Below are 15,365 nucleotides of genomic sequence, written 5' to 3' on the forward strand. Positions count from 1 at the left end.
GGATTTTCAGTGAACGAATAAGCTTTCTTAAACTCAATTATTTCCTTTAGTAAATCATCTTCCTCTTAAATGCAGAGGCACTAGTTTATGTTTTAAAATCCAACTATGTTTCAAGTAATTGTTATTTCCAACATAAATTGAGAAGTTATTTCTGAGCTCACCACAGGTAGCTTCTAGAATATCGTCCAAATGTCCAGAGAGGTCCTCAAAATCAGGGTACAGAAGCACTTTTCCATTCTTTCCCGCAATCTCTGACATCGTCTCATTTTCTTAGGAAACCTTTCTTCCAACTCCAACGACAATTATGCTCACACCTTTGCTCTGTTTGAAAACAAGAGAATGAAACCTTATCGAGGTCACAAAATGCAACGCTCTTCAGTATATGAGGTTCGTGTGCAAGTTGAAATCCTCGGGATGGTTCTTCACAGATTCTAAAGAAAGTTTACGAAGTTCCAAAAATATGTTTTTTTGGCGCCTTTCTTATGTCACATCTACTATAAATATTTCATTACACTGTCCATAATGTTCGCTTGGTAAAGTATATTCTATATACAAGGCTAAAAGATTGGGAAAATAATGAAATGTTTGAAACAAAACGTTTTCGGCTGCTTGCCGTTATTAGGGAAAACACCGTTTGGTTCAAACATTTTAATTTTTTCCCAATCTTTTAGCCTTGTATATAGAATATATTTCATTACTGTCTGTGAATTTTGTTTCGCCCCTCATTTAAATCGCCGTGGTGATCTTTTTACATCTTTATGATTTACTTTAATTGCTTACCGAGTGGAAACACCAAACACATCCGAAAAAAGACGCCTAAACGGACAGGACTCAGGTTTTCTAATCTTGTGTACATTCTGGGTAGATTAGTGCTTTCTACCCAGTGCTTTCTATTATTACCTGAATTGGCGGTATATGAAGATGAAGTCTATTTCTTTTACCTACAATACTTTGATGGAATGTCAGGTCGTTTATCCCTCTTTGACGTATAAGGTTTCCCATCTGTAAACATGATTATGAAGTCCTTAGCATCTGACCTGTCTCCTCCTTTTTCGGTAAACACCTCTTTGGCGGCAAGATACATGGCAAGATCTGTCCGTGTTCCCAAGGCCTTAGGTCTCACGCTTAATGTCTTCTGAACAAGGCGTTTTAATTTGTTTTCTTCGTGGTATGGTTTATCGTGGAAGTTGCTCTGGATAGCGACTTCCTTTGCAAACGTGATAATGGCAAAAAGATTTCCTGAAGGGAAAACACCTTTCTTTTCCACCAGCTCATCGATCAGTTTTATCTTTTTACTTCGCTGCCGCTTGCCTATACTTCTTGAAATGTCTTCCAGTATCGCGATATCCAATTTTTGATCAAGACAGTCACCTAACCATAGACAGTATCATTTTTATCAATTATTTATCCCTTACATGTTCTAAATGCATACTTATTTCTACAGATAGATTAACTCGTTGTCCAGGATCCTGTGAGGAACATGAGTAAAGACATTTGCTGGCCTTAAGCAAAATATCTGGTATATGGGTTCTATTGGTTTCCTCTATCTATCCCTTTATGCATAGATATCGGTAATGTGCACGATATTCTCTGATGTTGAAGCTAGTTATCTTCCTGGCGCGCAGTGAACCTGATAACATTTACAGATAACAATATGTTCATGGAAACCGGCTTTGTCAACGATTCGGCAAAGCGAGTCTTCTGCAGATGTAGCTGTACTTAAAAATAACAGCACGATGGTCACTAAGGAGAAAAGTGCACGTTTCTTGTAGTCTTCTTTCAGCCACTGCATCGCGCACAGATTTCCACGATGGGTTCAATATATTGACTTTTGTCTTCATTTTCCTTACCTAATTCAAAAAAGCAAATTTTCTCCAGGAATTTGAAATAAACCAGCTTTAGTGTTCTCGTTTCAAAGAGACCATTATGGCGGATTGTAAACAGCTAATGAGATATTCTTATTTACTGCATGGTGCATTGAATTCGATTACCAAGGAAAGCCCCTTGTGCACAAGAATGGTGTCTGCTATTCGAGAGAACAACTGTTTCGAACTTTTAGCTGTGCATATATCAAGGAATGGACGCTAGAGTTGCTCTCGACTGCTCTATATCGGGCGTGCTCTCCAAACTTTCCACGTGCATCCATACATCAGAGCCAAGCATAAACTAATTGTTTCATGTTCCAGAGCTGATGACACTCGTTAGGTAGAAACTTTGTAGTCCCATATAATTATGTTAAACATTTAGGAAGATAACGAACCTTCCGGCTGAGGTGTCACCCTACTTACACAATCTAAATGGCTAACACCCACCTAATCTAAATTTAGATCAGTGGGTTCAAGCCGTGTCAAATGATCATCTAAGTCTTCCCTGTAGCTTATTAAATATGCATAAACATTTCGACCAATCAAATCCCTCACTCATCGGTGAACAAGCCAAGGTGCTCGCTGCGAAATGCGTCGGTTAAAGCCCGTCTTCCTTGATGTGAAGAATATTGGGCGCGATGGAAAGAAAACCACTGTATCGATTCCGCTGAGAGTGGATCTTGGTAAGCAGCCTCATAAGAGTACGGAGGAAAATAGTCAGGACACCAACAGTCTAGTAGAACAAGATGTCCCTCTTGACGATGTCGACAAGCAGGAACTCTCAACTCAACAGCAAAATCGTGTTTTGAGTATCTCTGCTAACTGGGAAAAGGTACGGGAAAAGTTGCTGAACTCATACATCGAAGAACAGCATCTTCCAGACAAGATAAACTGTGTGAACTGTCAAAAGAGTATCGCTACAACACGATGTGAATACTGTGGCCCTCGCCAGTACTTCTGTGTTGAATGTGCACGAGCTCTACATGTCAATCGAAACAAGTTTCATGTACTTGAGCAATGGAAGGTGTGTATGAATATTTTGGGGCCGGTTGTATTCTAGCTACTTTTAGTGTAACATATCTGGTTAAACTGTACTTTTATCTACTTCTTACTTTTTTTATTTTATTAGGATGGGGTATTTTCTCCTTTGTATGCAGATGAGGCAACTGTCAGCTATGGCCATACGTGCAGAACCGCAACAGTAAAGCTGTTCAGACTTCTGGATGCCTCAGGTCAGCTCATTTCATTTATAGTGGTTAGAAAATACTAGAATGGTTTTAAAACGAAGCGTTCTTTTTCAATTTTATCTGCTCCTTCGTCACATTTTCCTGCCGCTTGCCTAAAATCAAGAACTCTGATGATAATGATACGATATTTAAATTCTCTCAATATGTCAGGGCCCATAATTGGCTGTCCAATAATTTCTAAGTATTGGACCGGGTAATTTCCTGAATGATTCCACATGCAATTAAGTTTTGTAATGATATGGCTTGCCATTAAGTCCAAAGAGAAACAATAAACTTGGCTTGCATCTATCTGTAAGAGCCTTTTCTGTCGTACTGGGAGAATATTGGCCCTTGGATTTTTATGTACAGACCTCGCTGCACTTGGTTTGTACTTCCAAGACCTCGGGCCAACATTCTCCTAGTATGGCCCTCGCGGTTGGTTAAGGTGTCTACATGGCCCTCAACAAAGTAAGAGGTATGTAAAGCTGTTTGTTTTGTTTACTTAACTTCATAAGTTGTTCATTTATTTTTTTATGAATGTCAGGAAATCATCACCTCAAATATGTACAAGTGTGTGATTGTGAGCCGCATGCTGTCACACTCTTGAAATGTCAGTTCTGGCCAGAGTCACCAGCAAATCCCACCACAGGTTTCAGCTTCAAACTGATGGAGTTTGTGGAGAAGGTCTTTCTTCATTGTCAAGTGTCCCTGCTAAACATCACTTAAGTGATCACAGAACTCAATCCTCAGCTACAACCAACACATGTAGGTTCGCTTGCAAAGAGTCTTTTTGAGACATATGACCAGACTTTTTTTAATTGATTGATTTTGGTTGGACTGTATGTTTTTTTAGGTGAGCTCAATTTACAGTATCCTTAATTCAGAATGCTTTGAAGAATTCAGGTATGTGTGGTTATAGGTTGAGAGTATCAAAGCTGCTTATTTGTGGACGTACAAGGTCTACTAAGGTATTATTGATATTGGAAGTAATAAAATTATTACTACTATTGTTATTGTTGTTGTTCTTGTTATATTATTATTATTATTAATTAATATTATTATTATTAGTAGTAGTAGTAGTAGTAGTAGTAGTAGTAATAGTAGAGGCAGTCACAATATGATTTACAAGTGCTTCTTTATATAATTATTATATTTCTTTATTTATTATTTAGTTGCCCAGCTTAAATATATAGCTGTCAAACTCATGCTTTGCTTTTGTCGCTTTTGTGTTCATATGATTCAAAGATACATTGACTGTTTGTTTTAAGGTGAAGATTCCATTTACATTAATTTACAAGACATATTTCTTGCTGTACATGTACATCTACTGACTTGCTGTAAGAAAAGAATTAGTCCTAATTGACATTTTGTTGTTTTCACGTGAAGGTATTTCATGCATCAGTACAAGCATTGTACAAACTACAATGCAAATTTGTACAATGGAGCTTGGTGTCCTATATGTCCAAGGGTAACTATACATTGTAATTTGTTCTGAAGAGTAGCTTGCACTTGAGGAATATCATTATGGCATTCATTTTGGGGCACACAAAATGCACTCATTTTTAGACTAGTGCTGTAGTTCTGCAGTATTCATTTTAAGTTGTTGTTGCTGTTCTTTTTTATATCTATTTTTCTCTTTTCCCCTCTCTTTTGAATAGGATGATGGTGTACTCATTGAAAGCATGGATGGGTGCTTTGGATTGTGTAGAAAAAAGGACAAAGGGCATGATTTAGGAACACCCAAACATGGAACACTCCTATTTGCAGACCAGGATGATGTTGACAATTTTGTCAACAGTTATGGCAAAGCTGGAGCAGACATGGAACAGGTCTGTATATAAGGTGATGCAATGCTCAGATGTTAATTTGAGAACTGTATGATTTTCCTTTTGGCCCTTTGAATTCAAGATTTTCTGTTTTTGTCCCTTTTTTATCACAGAACTGCAGTAAGTTCCATGCCGGAGAGGTTCTTTCAGCTTTAAGATCAAAAGGCAAAAACAAACTCTTTGATGAGAAAGGTGTCTTTGGGCGAGTATGCAGACATGACTTTCCTAAAGGATTCCTTAACATAAAGCATGGTGAAAGGTATGGAGTATAATTATGTAAATACATTTTACCTAATGTTGTGCTCAATCCTACATGTATTGTCTTTTAGAATTACATGATAGAGCCATGATTATTATGAATTTGTCAAGCTGACAATTAGCACACTTGTATATACAATGCAGGAGCATCCTATGATTTTTTACACTAATAGCATCATCATTGTATAACTTTGTTTTAAATTTGAATGTCATATTATAGGAAATATATTAAATTTGTCTTAGATTTTGTGTAAAAAGATTTAAAAGAAAAAATTGGTTATTGATTCACCTTTTCAACAATCTTTTCTCTCTACAGAATATCATACTCTGTTTATGAGTTTTAGAGGCTTAGAAGTCTTAATGAGAGCACCAGAAGCAGAGTAATCATCATGTATGACATCGCTTGTCTATTAGCACACCATTTGAAGGTAAGTAAATTTTTTGAACATGACTGTGCAGGAGGCTAAATGGTAATTCTAAAGTGGTATTTAATTTTGTAGAACTGTCCAAAGTATTTTCTATTAAATTTGGGATGAAATAAAATAATTTATTACACGACTCGGGAAGTCAGAGGGCCAATAACTAAAATCAACCAATCAAAATGCTCTATTGCCGGTCAATATTCTCTCAGTATTGGAACAGGCACTTGGGTCCCTTTGAACTTCAGTCGTATAATAAATCTCTTATTAACCAAGCTTGCTCGGGACCGTACTGGAAGAATATCGGCCCTCATTCTTTTTTGTACAGACCTCGCTGCGCTCGGTCCGTACTTTCAAGACCTCAGGCCGATATTCTCCCAGTACGGCCCTCGCGCTTGGTTAATGAGATATATTTATTGGAACAGTCTGGAATTGTGTGAATTGTGGGAATTAAATGAAGATGTAATCGACAGAGTTATGAATTGAATTTTGAGCAGTTGGCTCAATCAAATAAAACTTCATTTTTGCAGCTCACATTAGTCCATTGCCTGTTTCATCACTTCCTCTCGTGGGTACTGGCTTGCTCCCAACATATGGCGGTTCATAGCTCAGTGGATAGAGCATTGTAATGACAATGTCATGGGCTGAAATCCCAATGGGGCCAGATTCGTTTCTTCTTTGTGTTTGGTTAAATTCCCATTATTGCTTACATTTAAATTGCATGAATATCTGTGAGGTTCACATCTTAACTTCAGAATAGTTTGTTACTTCTTACACAATTTTCATTTACATGATTATATTTGTTAGTGTTCATCTCAGGAAAGCCTCTTGGAAGGTGTTGATGTTGCCATACCCATATTCCATTGCTATGGGCACAAGGCATCATGCCAGGTTGGTAATTATATATCAGTTTGACGGTAAATGGCCTGGTGACAATGTGAAGAAATGTGTGGCAATACCACAACATTGGTTAAATACAGTTGTAATTATAATAAACATCCCACGCTTATACCAATGGGTGAGCAGTGTGGGATCAGAAATCTGACAGCAGTTTCCAAAATCAAAAGCAAATGATCTCCAAGGGTCAGCTTAGCAAGCGAGGTAAAATATTTAAGCACATGTACAAGTTCCTTTTAAAAGAGTGGCCACCCTACATAAACCTATCAGCTTCGGAAAAGACCACCGGCCGGTGAACCTTTACTCAAGGTTTATTTTACCTAAATTGAAAATTAAAATTTTTGAGTATATAGCATGCAGTGTAGGTGGTTTTAGTGGTTGTTATCTTTTGAGTGTTTGTTTTACTGGAAAGTTGGGGCGAGAATGCAATGCGGGAGGAGGTCTCACGCCTATTGGCTTGGTAAACATATTTTTGCTCTAACTCTCCACTGTTTTCCTAATTCAAGATGGTGCTTTGAACACTCGATTTGGAAATATTCATTCACACTGCTAAAATCTGCCTACACTGCAGGCTAGTACATGTATTGGCAAACTATCTCATGCAAGGTCCATGCCATATTGATTCTTAGGTTTATCTTCAATGTGATTGTCTGTAGATCCAATACAGTCCAAGAAGGATCAAGGGAACTGGATTGACAGATGGTGAAGGGGTGGAAGGTTATGGTCCTTTCTGCGTAGGTTTTCCTCTGTCACTAAAGAAATGAGTGCTCACAAGAGGACAGATGTTTTGACTGATGGGCTTCTTCACTATGCCCAACATTTGTATCACAAATTTGGTATGGTTAATTTTATTGAACACATAACTTTCACGTTTCTGTAGGTTTTGCTGAAAAGTAAAAGATATATCAACTATTGACCAGAACTTTAGCTGGACAGCTTTATCTACCCTGTGTTTTCTGTCGTATAAGTTGCAATTATTCATGTTTTCAATAAGGACGTGTGTTAAGATGTAAGTCGTGGTTGATTACTTTCATAAGCACACATTAAACTGATTCCTTTCAATGTTCACAGGTGTTACTCTAAAAGCAAAGTTTGCTAGGGCAGAAACTCTTCTACATGATGTAAGTGCAAAGCTTGAGGAACTCACTGAAAAACTTCCAGGTATACATTTTAAACTTTTTTTTTTACTCATTGCATTGAAAAACAGCACAATGACTTACATGCATGCGTTTCTGCGCGATTATTGCAATACAATTTGTATTTACCTGTACTAGGTTGTTATGATGATGATGTGATACAAGAGTGGCAAAAGGAAGAAGTGGAAGCGCTGAAACCAAAAGAACACGGTAGTTTTATTCCTCAGCAATTATTACAAATCAGTAGGGAAAACAGTTTTTTTGTATTCACTAATACATTATTAATCTGTCACAGGATTAACACTGCAGTGGGACGAATCATATGTCAGCTTGCTCCTTATGTCTAAAAAACTCAGGTAAATAGTGTGGAAGTACCACCTACCAAATTCATGATTTACATTATAGCGAGTACCTGAGCTTTTCGAAAGTGATTAATGTTGTAAAAGGCGCAATTCTTACCTAACCAATCGTTGTGGTAGACTACGTGAAACTAATCTTTTAGTTGATTCATGGCATTAGCTGTAATCCTTTGTGACTTCGGCTTGAATAGAGATGTTTTGTAGAGCTTTCTTCAGTCAAACCCAGTCTGGTCAAGTCAGGTAAAAAAACTAGTCAGCTCAGTGGTACTTAATAAATATACTTTGGAGCCAACTTTGTTGTTGTTAGTCATTGCTGCGAGGATAGTCAACAGCCGTAAGTAGATCTCGGCCTTCCTGCAGCCAGCGAGTGCCCCCAGGAAAACCTTTTCCCAGAAGAAGTTTATCGAGTTGTCCCCCGTCCGTCCGTTTATTTGTGGAGGCAAAAACCCGTTTTCACAATAATATAACAAACGTATTCGTACTTCCCTTTCTTTCCACCTTAGCTGATATAATTACTCAGTATTAAACTGAACATATCTTGTACTTATCTCCACCCACTTAATTTTTTTTTTTTTTCAGAAATGAATTGAACTATGTACAAGATGAAGATGAAGGGAAGGTAAAAGATGTTGAAAAGAAAATCAAGCGTTAAGTCATAAAGATGCAAATTTCTTCCTTGCAGCAACGACTGCAATAATCAGGTTCTGCAGAGAGAGAATTAGGGGTGCCAAATTAAAGACAGATAATAATTCTCTCTAACTTGCATTTATTGTACATAGGAACGAGAAGGCCATAGTGTAGCCATGGAAAAGAAGCATCACATCAAAGAAAGATGGTCCGATTTGTCCCGTGTGTTTGTAACCGTAAAGTCACGCCTCTACGAGAAGAGAAAGAGCGAACTCTTGTTGAAGTTACATTGTATGGCATCCGAAAGATGTTTCTTGGTGGAATTGAAGCGAAAATATGCTGGTAATAAACTGAAGAAATTGCTATGTAAAATAATCAGTAGCATGTTTATTTTGGTGATCATGGTCTGCAGTAATTCCGTCGTTATGTTATTGCGTATGCCAGTTGTATTTAACTTCGAGGCTAGGCATTGTACTGCGATTATTTGAGAAGGGGTATGAGGGCTAAATTTTCCCAGTTTCCAAGTCTTACACATTTACATTTTTCCGTCTTATCCATAAAACTGCCACTGCATTGCGTCTTTAGTTATTGTGACCTTTTTAATTTTCAGATGGCCAAGCAATTGCCATAAAGCTCGCAAAGCAGATCGACAAAGTCGTGAAGTCCATCCACAAAACTTTGTCTGAAGTAAATGGGTATCTTCTAAATGATGTACCCCAAATTCTTTATGACGATGCTAAGGATCCAAGGAGCAGCATTTACTCTGAAGTCCAAGAGGAAGGGGACACCGTTCCTGCTCTTGTTAGGAGGCAGATAATTGACCTTTTCTGCTTACACAACAGGTGTCAGGAAGAGCTTGAGCTGTTAAAAGAGGAAATGAATCGCTTCGGCTCTTTTCTCCAAAACGAAATCAGGCTTATAGACGAATCAGTGGAAGCGCTTCTGCCTCTCACTGATGACCCTCTTCATGCAGGAATGATAGCTTGCCTTAAAAAAAAACGGATGATTCACTGTAATCACATGTCCTCGTTGCTGCTTTTGTGGGGTGGTATCTTGGATTCCCCTCAACCTATTGATCATGCTGAGGTAGCAAAAACCTATGCTCATTTGAGTGGTATCGACTATCTTCCAGATGACGAGAAATCAGACGAATCGATGATGGAGGAAGATGTGGACGATGAGGCCTTTGTGTTGGAACTATCATCAAACAGCGAATTATCTGATGATGAATAAAGCTCATTTTGTCTCTGGTGCTTGCCAAAACCATACAGAAACAGCCGTTGTTTTGTTTATGTGTGAGCGCTAAGAGCGGGTAAACTTCTCGGAAAACCCAATAAATATCAATTTATTTTATTAGCTTCGCCAACCGCCAGGGACATCGCAACAGCTTGCGCCAATTAGTGCGGGCCCAGTAAACCCACCCATCCCACCCCAGGGGAGGACATCCACTGACACAGTAATCTCGTGCGTGGGAAATTAACGTCTCCTACCCCCAACCCTGCAGGAGACGGGACCTCCATTTATTCGTCCCTATCCGAGAAGACTAGAATATCTAACCATTTCTTGATTTTATAGAAAGGTAGCAAATTCTTCTCAATTATTTGAAGACCTTGCGTGTTGGCCCGGCCGGGGCTCGAACCCTCGACCTCCCGCACAACAGTCAAGCGCTCTATCCATTGGGCCAACTGGGCGGCTATACATCGTGTAGGATTGTAATGACTGGCTAATCATCACAATATGTTTTAATAAATTCTCACCGTTGCCAAATTTCATCTTGGTGGTGATTCGTTGCAGTTTTACGTTGTTAGGACTATACATAACATGTGTAGAGGGCATATTTTATACGCTAATCGGTGCCGAAGCTCCCTTAATTAACGGACACTCGTAAGTGGACAGCTCTTCGTAGCCACCTAGTCAAAAACCCCGTTCTATTAGACTCCCATACAGACTCTGTTAGGTTCTGATATGATTGAAAATCATGTTTGTATGGATTGGAGTTCACTGGAAGTACAATTGTAGGCGTGGAAAAGATGTCGGACCATGAGTCACCGTTGTCATGCAATTTTGAGAGGTCCACCATTGTCGAACAAAAACAGTCATCTTTGTCGATCTGTACCAAAGGGAATGATAGATAAACAGAGATTAGCAAGTGTGGGGTGGGCGCCTCGAATATCTGCATAAACTCTGTATTTTAATTATCGCTTTATATAACTTAGGTTTGAATACTCTAGTTGATGAGCCAAATACTGAACTCGGTCGTCGTCCTTTCGTCCATTGTCAATTCGGACCATCCTTACTTAACTGAAATGACGCTTTTTGAGCGTTGCATAGTTTACGTAACCATCACCCGTCCAACAAAATTTTTTAGTTTTTAATTTCAAACTTCATTTGTATCGTTGATCTTATCCATAGAATTCATGCGGTTTTATCTATTTATTAATTTTTATATTGTTAATGTAAATTGTTTCGATAACAGCTGGTCCACATCAGCTATTTTTAGCTGCCTTAATTCAACCTTCTATACCAAATAAAGTGTATGTATGTAGATATACCCATGCACCTCCTATCATTCTTAGATGGCAATGGATCTCATTATGTAACCTTGCTATACAGTGTTTAGGCAAAACATATCTGGGTGACATCCATGAAATAGTCAATATGTGCCACATAATTTCCAATTTCTGTTATGTATGATACCAAGTAAAATATATCAGTATACGTCCTTTGTGAGGCCATAACGAAATTGACACACCCATAACGAAATTAGCACGTGCCGGAATTACTGAGGAAAAGTTATAAGTTGTAATTATTTCAGGCGACTTAAGGTGGCTCGATAGTCTAAAAATGCTCATTTTGGCAACAATTTTACCAACACTTAAACTTTAAATCATATCATTATACTTGTGCCACAAACTTAAATAGGTCTTACCCATTACTTTCCACTAAGTTAGGAGAGCATTCCATAAAATTCAGAGGAGCCACACCATTTATTCTAGCCACACCCAATTCCGAGAGACAAAAATAGGTATGTTTTTTGGCAAAGATATCTCTACTCTGCTTTATGCTATAGAGCTAAAACTTCAGGTGCTTGTTGTACTGTATCACAGCTGTGCAATGACCTACTTTGAGGTAAGTACTATGTTGCATTCATGAATTAGCTCTCAACAAAGAAAGACCAAAAAATAACCCTGACTACACTTCAATTTACAAGGCATAACCCATGAGTGAGAAGTCCAAACACTATAAAAATAGGTCATTGCACACAGCTATTGACACTTGAGATGCTGTGAAAATTTGATCTACTTATCGTAAATATTTTTTGAGATATTATTGTCACAAGGTTTCAAAACCTCTGAAATACGGAAAATTAGAAAATAGCAAATAAAGTTCACAAGATCATTGGGCAAGCAGTCAAGAGTTGAAAACAATGTTAGAAGGCACCAGCACCATACTGTTGTCCTTCTATTGCCTCTAAAGTGTCACTGTAACCTTTTTTGAAGTTTCTGATCTGTTTTCTCCTTTTTTTGGCTTGCTCAGAGCTTTTACGGCGAGAATGGCGAATTCGATTATGATCTTGCTTTCGGCAAGCTTTGATGCAATGAAATCCTGGGTCAATTCCCAGGTTTCGAAGAACTAAAATGATAGAAATAGTGCCATTGTTAAAATGTGAGACTGCCAAGAAGGTAGCAAGTTCCACCACTGCTAGCCCAGAGTGGGTTTCCTTTGTAGCACGCTGCCAGATAAGGGCATTGATGGCCTCATTTTGGTTTTGCGTACCACCATGTAGACAGCGTGCAAGCAGACTTTGCTCACTCAAGGCTTCAAAGGTGGGATAGATGGCATTAGCCACAGCCGTTGGAAGGGGATGGTTATGTCTATAATCAGAGGTCCCCTGTGCAACATCCCTTTGAAAGCCACACCATGAACTCTCTCCAGGGGGGCACAGGTCGTGATCTGGGCTATCATCAGTTGACTGTGTATGATGCCAAATTGCCATTACAGCATTCTCCATAGCTTGGATATCATGAGTATTGTTCCTAATGGCTTTCCCATAATATACTTGCAGTTTATCAATGACATTGTCTGTTAGCCTGCCCCTTCCGCCAATTGACTTTCCATCTTGAAGACGTGTCTGACCAGTTCTCTTCTTCAGTGAGCGAAGTCGCGACCCCAAACGTTTCTGGACATGGCCCACACATTCCAATTTTCTTACTTCAACAGGCCCATAAACGGCTTCTTCAACAATAAGTTTGTGGGATTTACTGTCTCCATCCCCAAGAAATTCTGTATAACGAACAGAGTAGTTTTGAACAGACCGTTCAAATATGGCAAGCATTCCAGAAGCATCCATCGACCCCGAAGAACCAAAATAGTTTGCCTGGCAAAGATGCTGGTGTCCTTCCCACCACTCCTGAAACTCAACAGTTCCTTCTTTGCTTCTCCAAACCATGCATTCCTTGCACTCTTTGGACATTACTTCCACATCGAGAACTTTACCAGTAACTGTGGATATTGCAGTGACGACCCCATAAGCTGAAGAGTACCCCCTTCTTCTCCAAGTTCCATCCCCTGACACTCCAATGTCAAAGACCCCATCTTCTCCTGGCTCATAAAATTCTTTTGCCTCTTCAGCTGCATTTTGCATGCTCTCCTTGGCTACAGTCTCCGCAGAATTGCGAATTGTGGCAACATGATCTCGATAAGAGTTCTCGTTCATGGGCGGTAGCATGTTCATCACCGCAGCGAATTTTACAAGACTCTGGTGTCCAATTCCAATGTTCCTTGTAGCAAGGACAACTCTTCGGTTGACTTCATAAGCCTGACTCCCTTCGATTTTAGCAGAGGAAAAAAACCTCTTCGAGTATTTGCACTTTTGGGATGTGCATTTTAGCACAAAAAGAGTAGCAAAACCCATCTTGGCGCTGCAATCCTCCTCGAACGTGACGTGGCCATATTTACACATCGGACACCAAAATGACTCGAAGACTGAAGCAAGTACAGAGATATCAATCAAACGAAAACCCTCTATACTTGCCATCTTTTCCTCCTCATCGTTTTCAGGGTCTCCAGAATCGCTAGACTTATCGTCCAACTTTCTCAGGGTAGCAGGCATCGATTTAGTACGATCAGAATTCCGTGTGATGTTTTTCGGAATCTTTTCATCTTCGATATCGGTGATGTCTGATTCCTCGCTTTCTTTCACTGATTCCTGATCATCAGTTCCTTCCATTTCTTCAGAATTTCTTTTCTTAGTATACTTGTTGCCTGTAAACCTCCTTTTTTTTCTTCTAACGTTCCTAAATTTCCTTTTTGGAGGCATAATTCGCTTCAACTCTCAGTAGATAGATCGTAAACAAGCGAACACGTTTTTCTCATGCCAAGTACGTCATGTATCAGCACACAATGTCCTCATTTAGGGCCTAACTATTTACCAGGCCCCTGAAATCTATTCTGGTCACTCCTGTGAAGATTTCTTTGAAATCATTGGCTTTTTTTGGTGGAAAACGACGCGTTAACAATGCTGGTTTCCATAGCAACCGCTCAAACAGATCCAAAAACAGTTGAAAAACATACAATAGCCATGGGAAAAATTACAAAAGACTTACTTTTCTTGAAACTACAATGACTGTTGGTGCCCAGAAACTTATTTCCAAAAATATGAAGTTTTTATGATTTTTTGGCCTATCGAGCCACCTTAACGGATTATGTTGTTAAAATGGTAAACAGGCAGTCAGCGCTACTCTGTAAACGTGTTATGCAAATTGCGCAGAGGTTTAACGCGATCAATTGCTAACTCTGGATCTTCGCTTTATTCGTTATGTTGTCGTGTTAATGTACATCAAGTAGCAAATCAACCACAAGTCACACACGACGTCGATCGTCCTCCAACCTCCATGATACTAGACTATTTCTTAAAATATAATTTTCCTGGCGAAGGTAATGTTCAGTAATAGTTTTTATCGACTGATTTCTTCATAAAATTGTTCTAAAGGTCTTTTTTTGTCCTTTTCTAGATAGTCCAGTAGTCAGGTTTAGCACATGATTTCGTTATAGCATATAACTACCGTATTCCTCTCCAGTGTTCACAATTGTGTGTACGGACGTATATGTTTAAAGACTATTTTTGACGGTGAATTCATGTTTCTGCAAGAAGATATCATAACAGCTATTTAGTGTGGGTTGGCTAACCATGTGAAGTTTTTCTAAATTCTTTTAACGAGATTAGCACGAGCGCTGGTGTCCTTGCGCCATGATGACCATGATAATGTGAAACTTCTCCACTACATCGAGAAGCCATGTTTTTCCGGCAATCAAAGTAACAAACGTGGAAGAATCATTTCATCTAGGTAAAGTTGGGAAGGGGGAGGGGGGAGTTAAGGTGTGAGGCGTGGGAGGAGGGAGAAGGGGAAGGCGAGGAAAAAGGGACGGAACGGTGACGCACTGGGACACCGCGATTCATTTTTCTTTTTTCAATCGATTGCGGCTGGAAAAAAAAAAAAGAGAAAAAAGAAAAGAAAACGTGTTGTGCTTGGCATATCTTCAAACTACATCTTTGAACTGAAAGACTCGGATCGAAGGCTGAGTAATGCTACAGCTGTCTACCTCTAACCTCAATGACTGGGAACCAGACCCCCAGACAAGCCACAGGGAGGGAGGTCACGAACTTACGTTGCTCTTTGCACCCTTCAATTGAAATGTATTTCCATTTCGAAAATGGATACGACCCTATCGATCTTGTTGTTCAATTTCGC

General features: G+C 39.1%; 1 protein-coding gene and 1 pseudogene across 2 annotated transcripts; one reads left to right on the plus strand and one right to left on the minus strand.

Moving 5' to 3' along the window:
• The first annotated feature begins 2,289 nt into the window (after nucleotides 1-2,289).
• LOC148720242 (uncharacterized) lies at nucleotides 2,290-10,380 on the plus strand (annotated as a pseudogene). Its single transcript, XR_015993520.1, has 16 exons — nucleotides 2,290-2,889; nucleotides 2,995-3,097; nucleotides 3,636-3,856; nucleotides 3,945-3,994; nucleotides 4,478-4,559; nucleotides 4,750-4,920; nucleotides 5,031-5,176; nucleotides 5,492-5,603; nucleotides 6,402-6,485; nucleotides 7,148-7,327; nucleotides 7,563-7,652; nucleotides 7,766-7,837; nucleotides 7,923-7,983; nucleotides 8,566-8,649; nucleotides 8,783-8,955; nucleotides 9,224-10,380. The product of XR_015993520.1 is annotated as an uncharacterized LOC148720242 (transcript).
• Nucleotides 10,381-11,581: 1,201 nt separating this feature from the next.
• LOC148720243 (uncharacterized) lies at nucleotides 11,582-14,317 on the minus strand. Its single transcript, XM_088739664.1, has one exon. The coding sequence runs from the start codon at nucleotides 13,931-13,933 to the stop codon at nucleotides 12,044-12,046; it is 1,890 nt and encodes a 629-aa protein (XP_088595790.1). The 5' UTR covers nucleotides 13,934-14,317; the 3' UTR covers nucleotides 11,582-12,043.
• Nucleotides 14,318-15,365: the final 1,048 nt, after the last annotated feature.

Source organism: Stylophora pistillata, chromosome 11 (genome assembly GCF_964205215.1).
Source record: "Stylophora pistillata chromosome 11, jaStyPist1.2, whole genome shotgun sequence".
In the NCBI taxonomy this organism is placed as follows: domain Eukaryota; kingdom Metazoa; phylum Cnidaria; class Anthozoa; order Scleractinia; family Pocilloporidae; genus Stylophora; species Stylophora pistillata.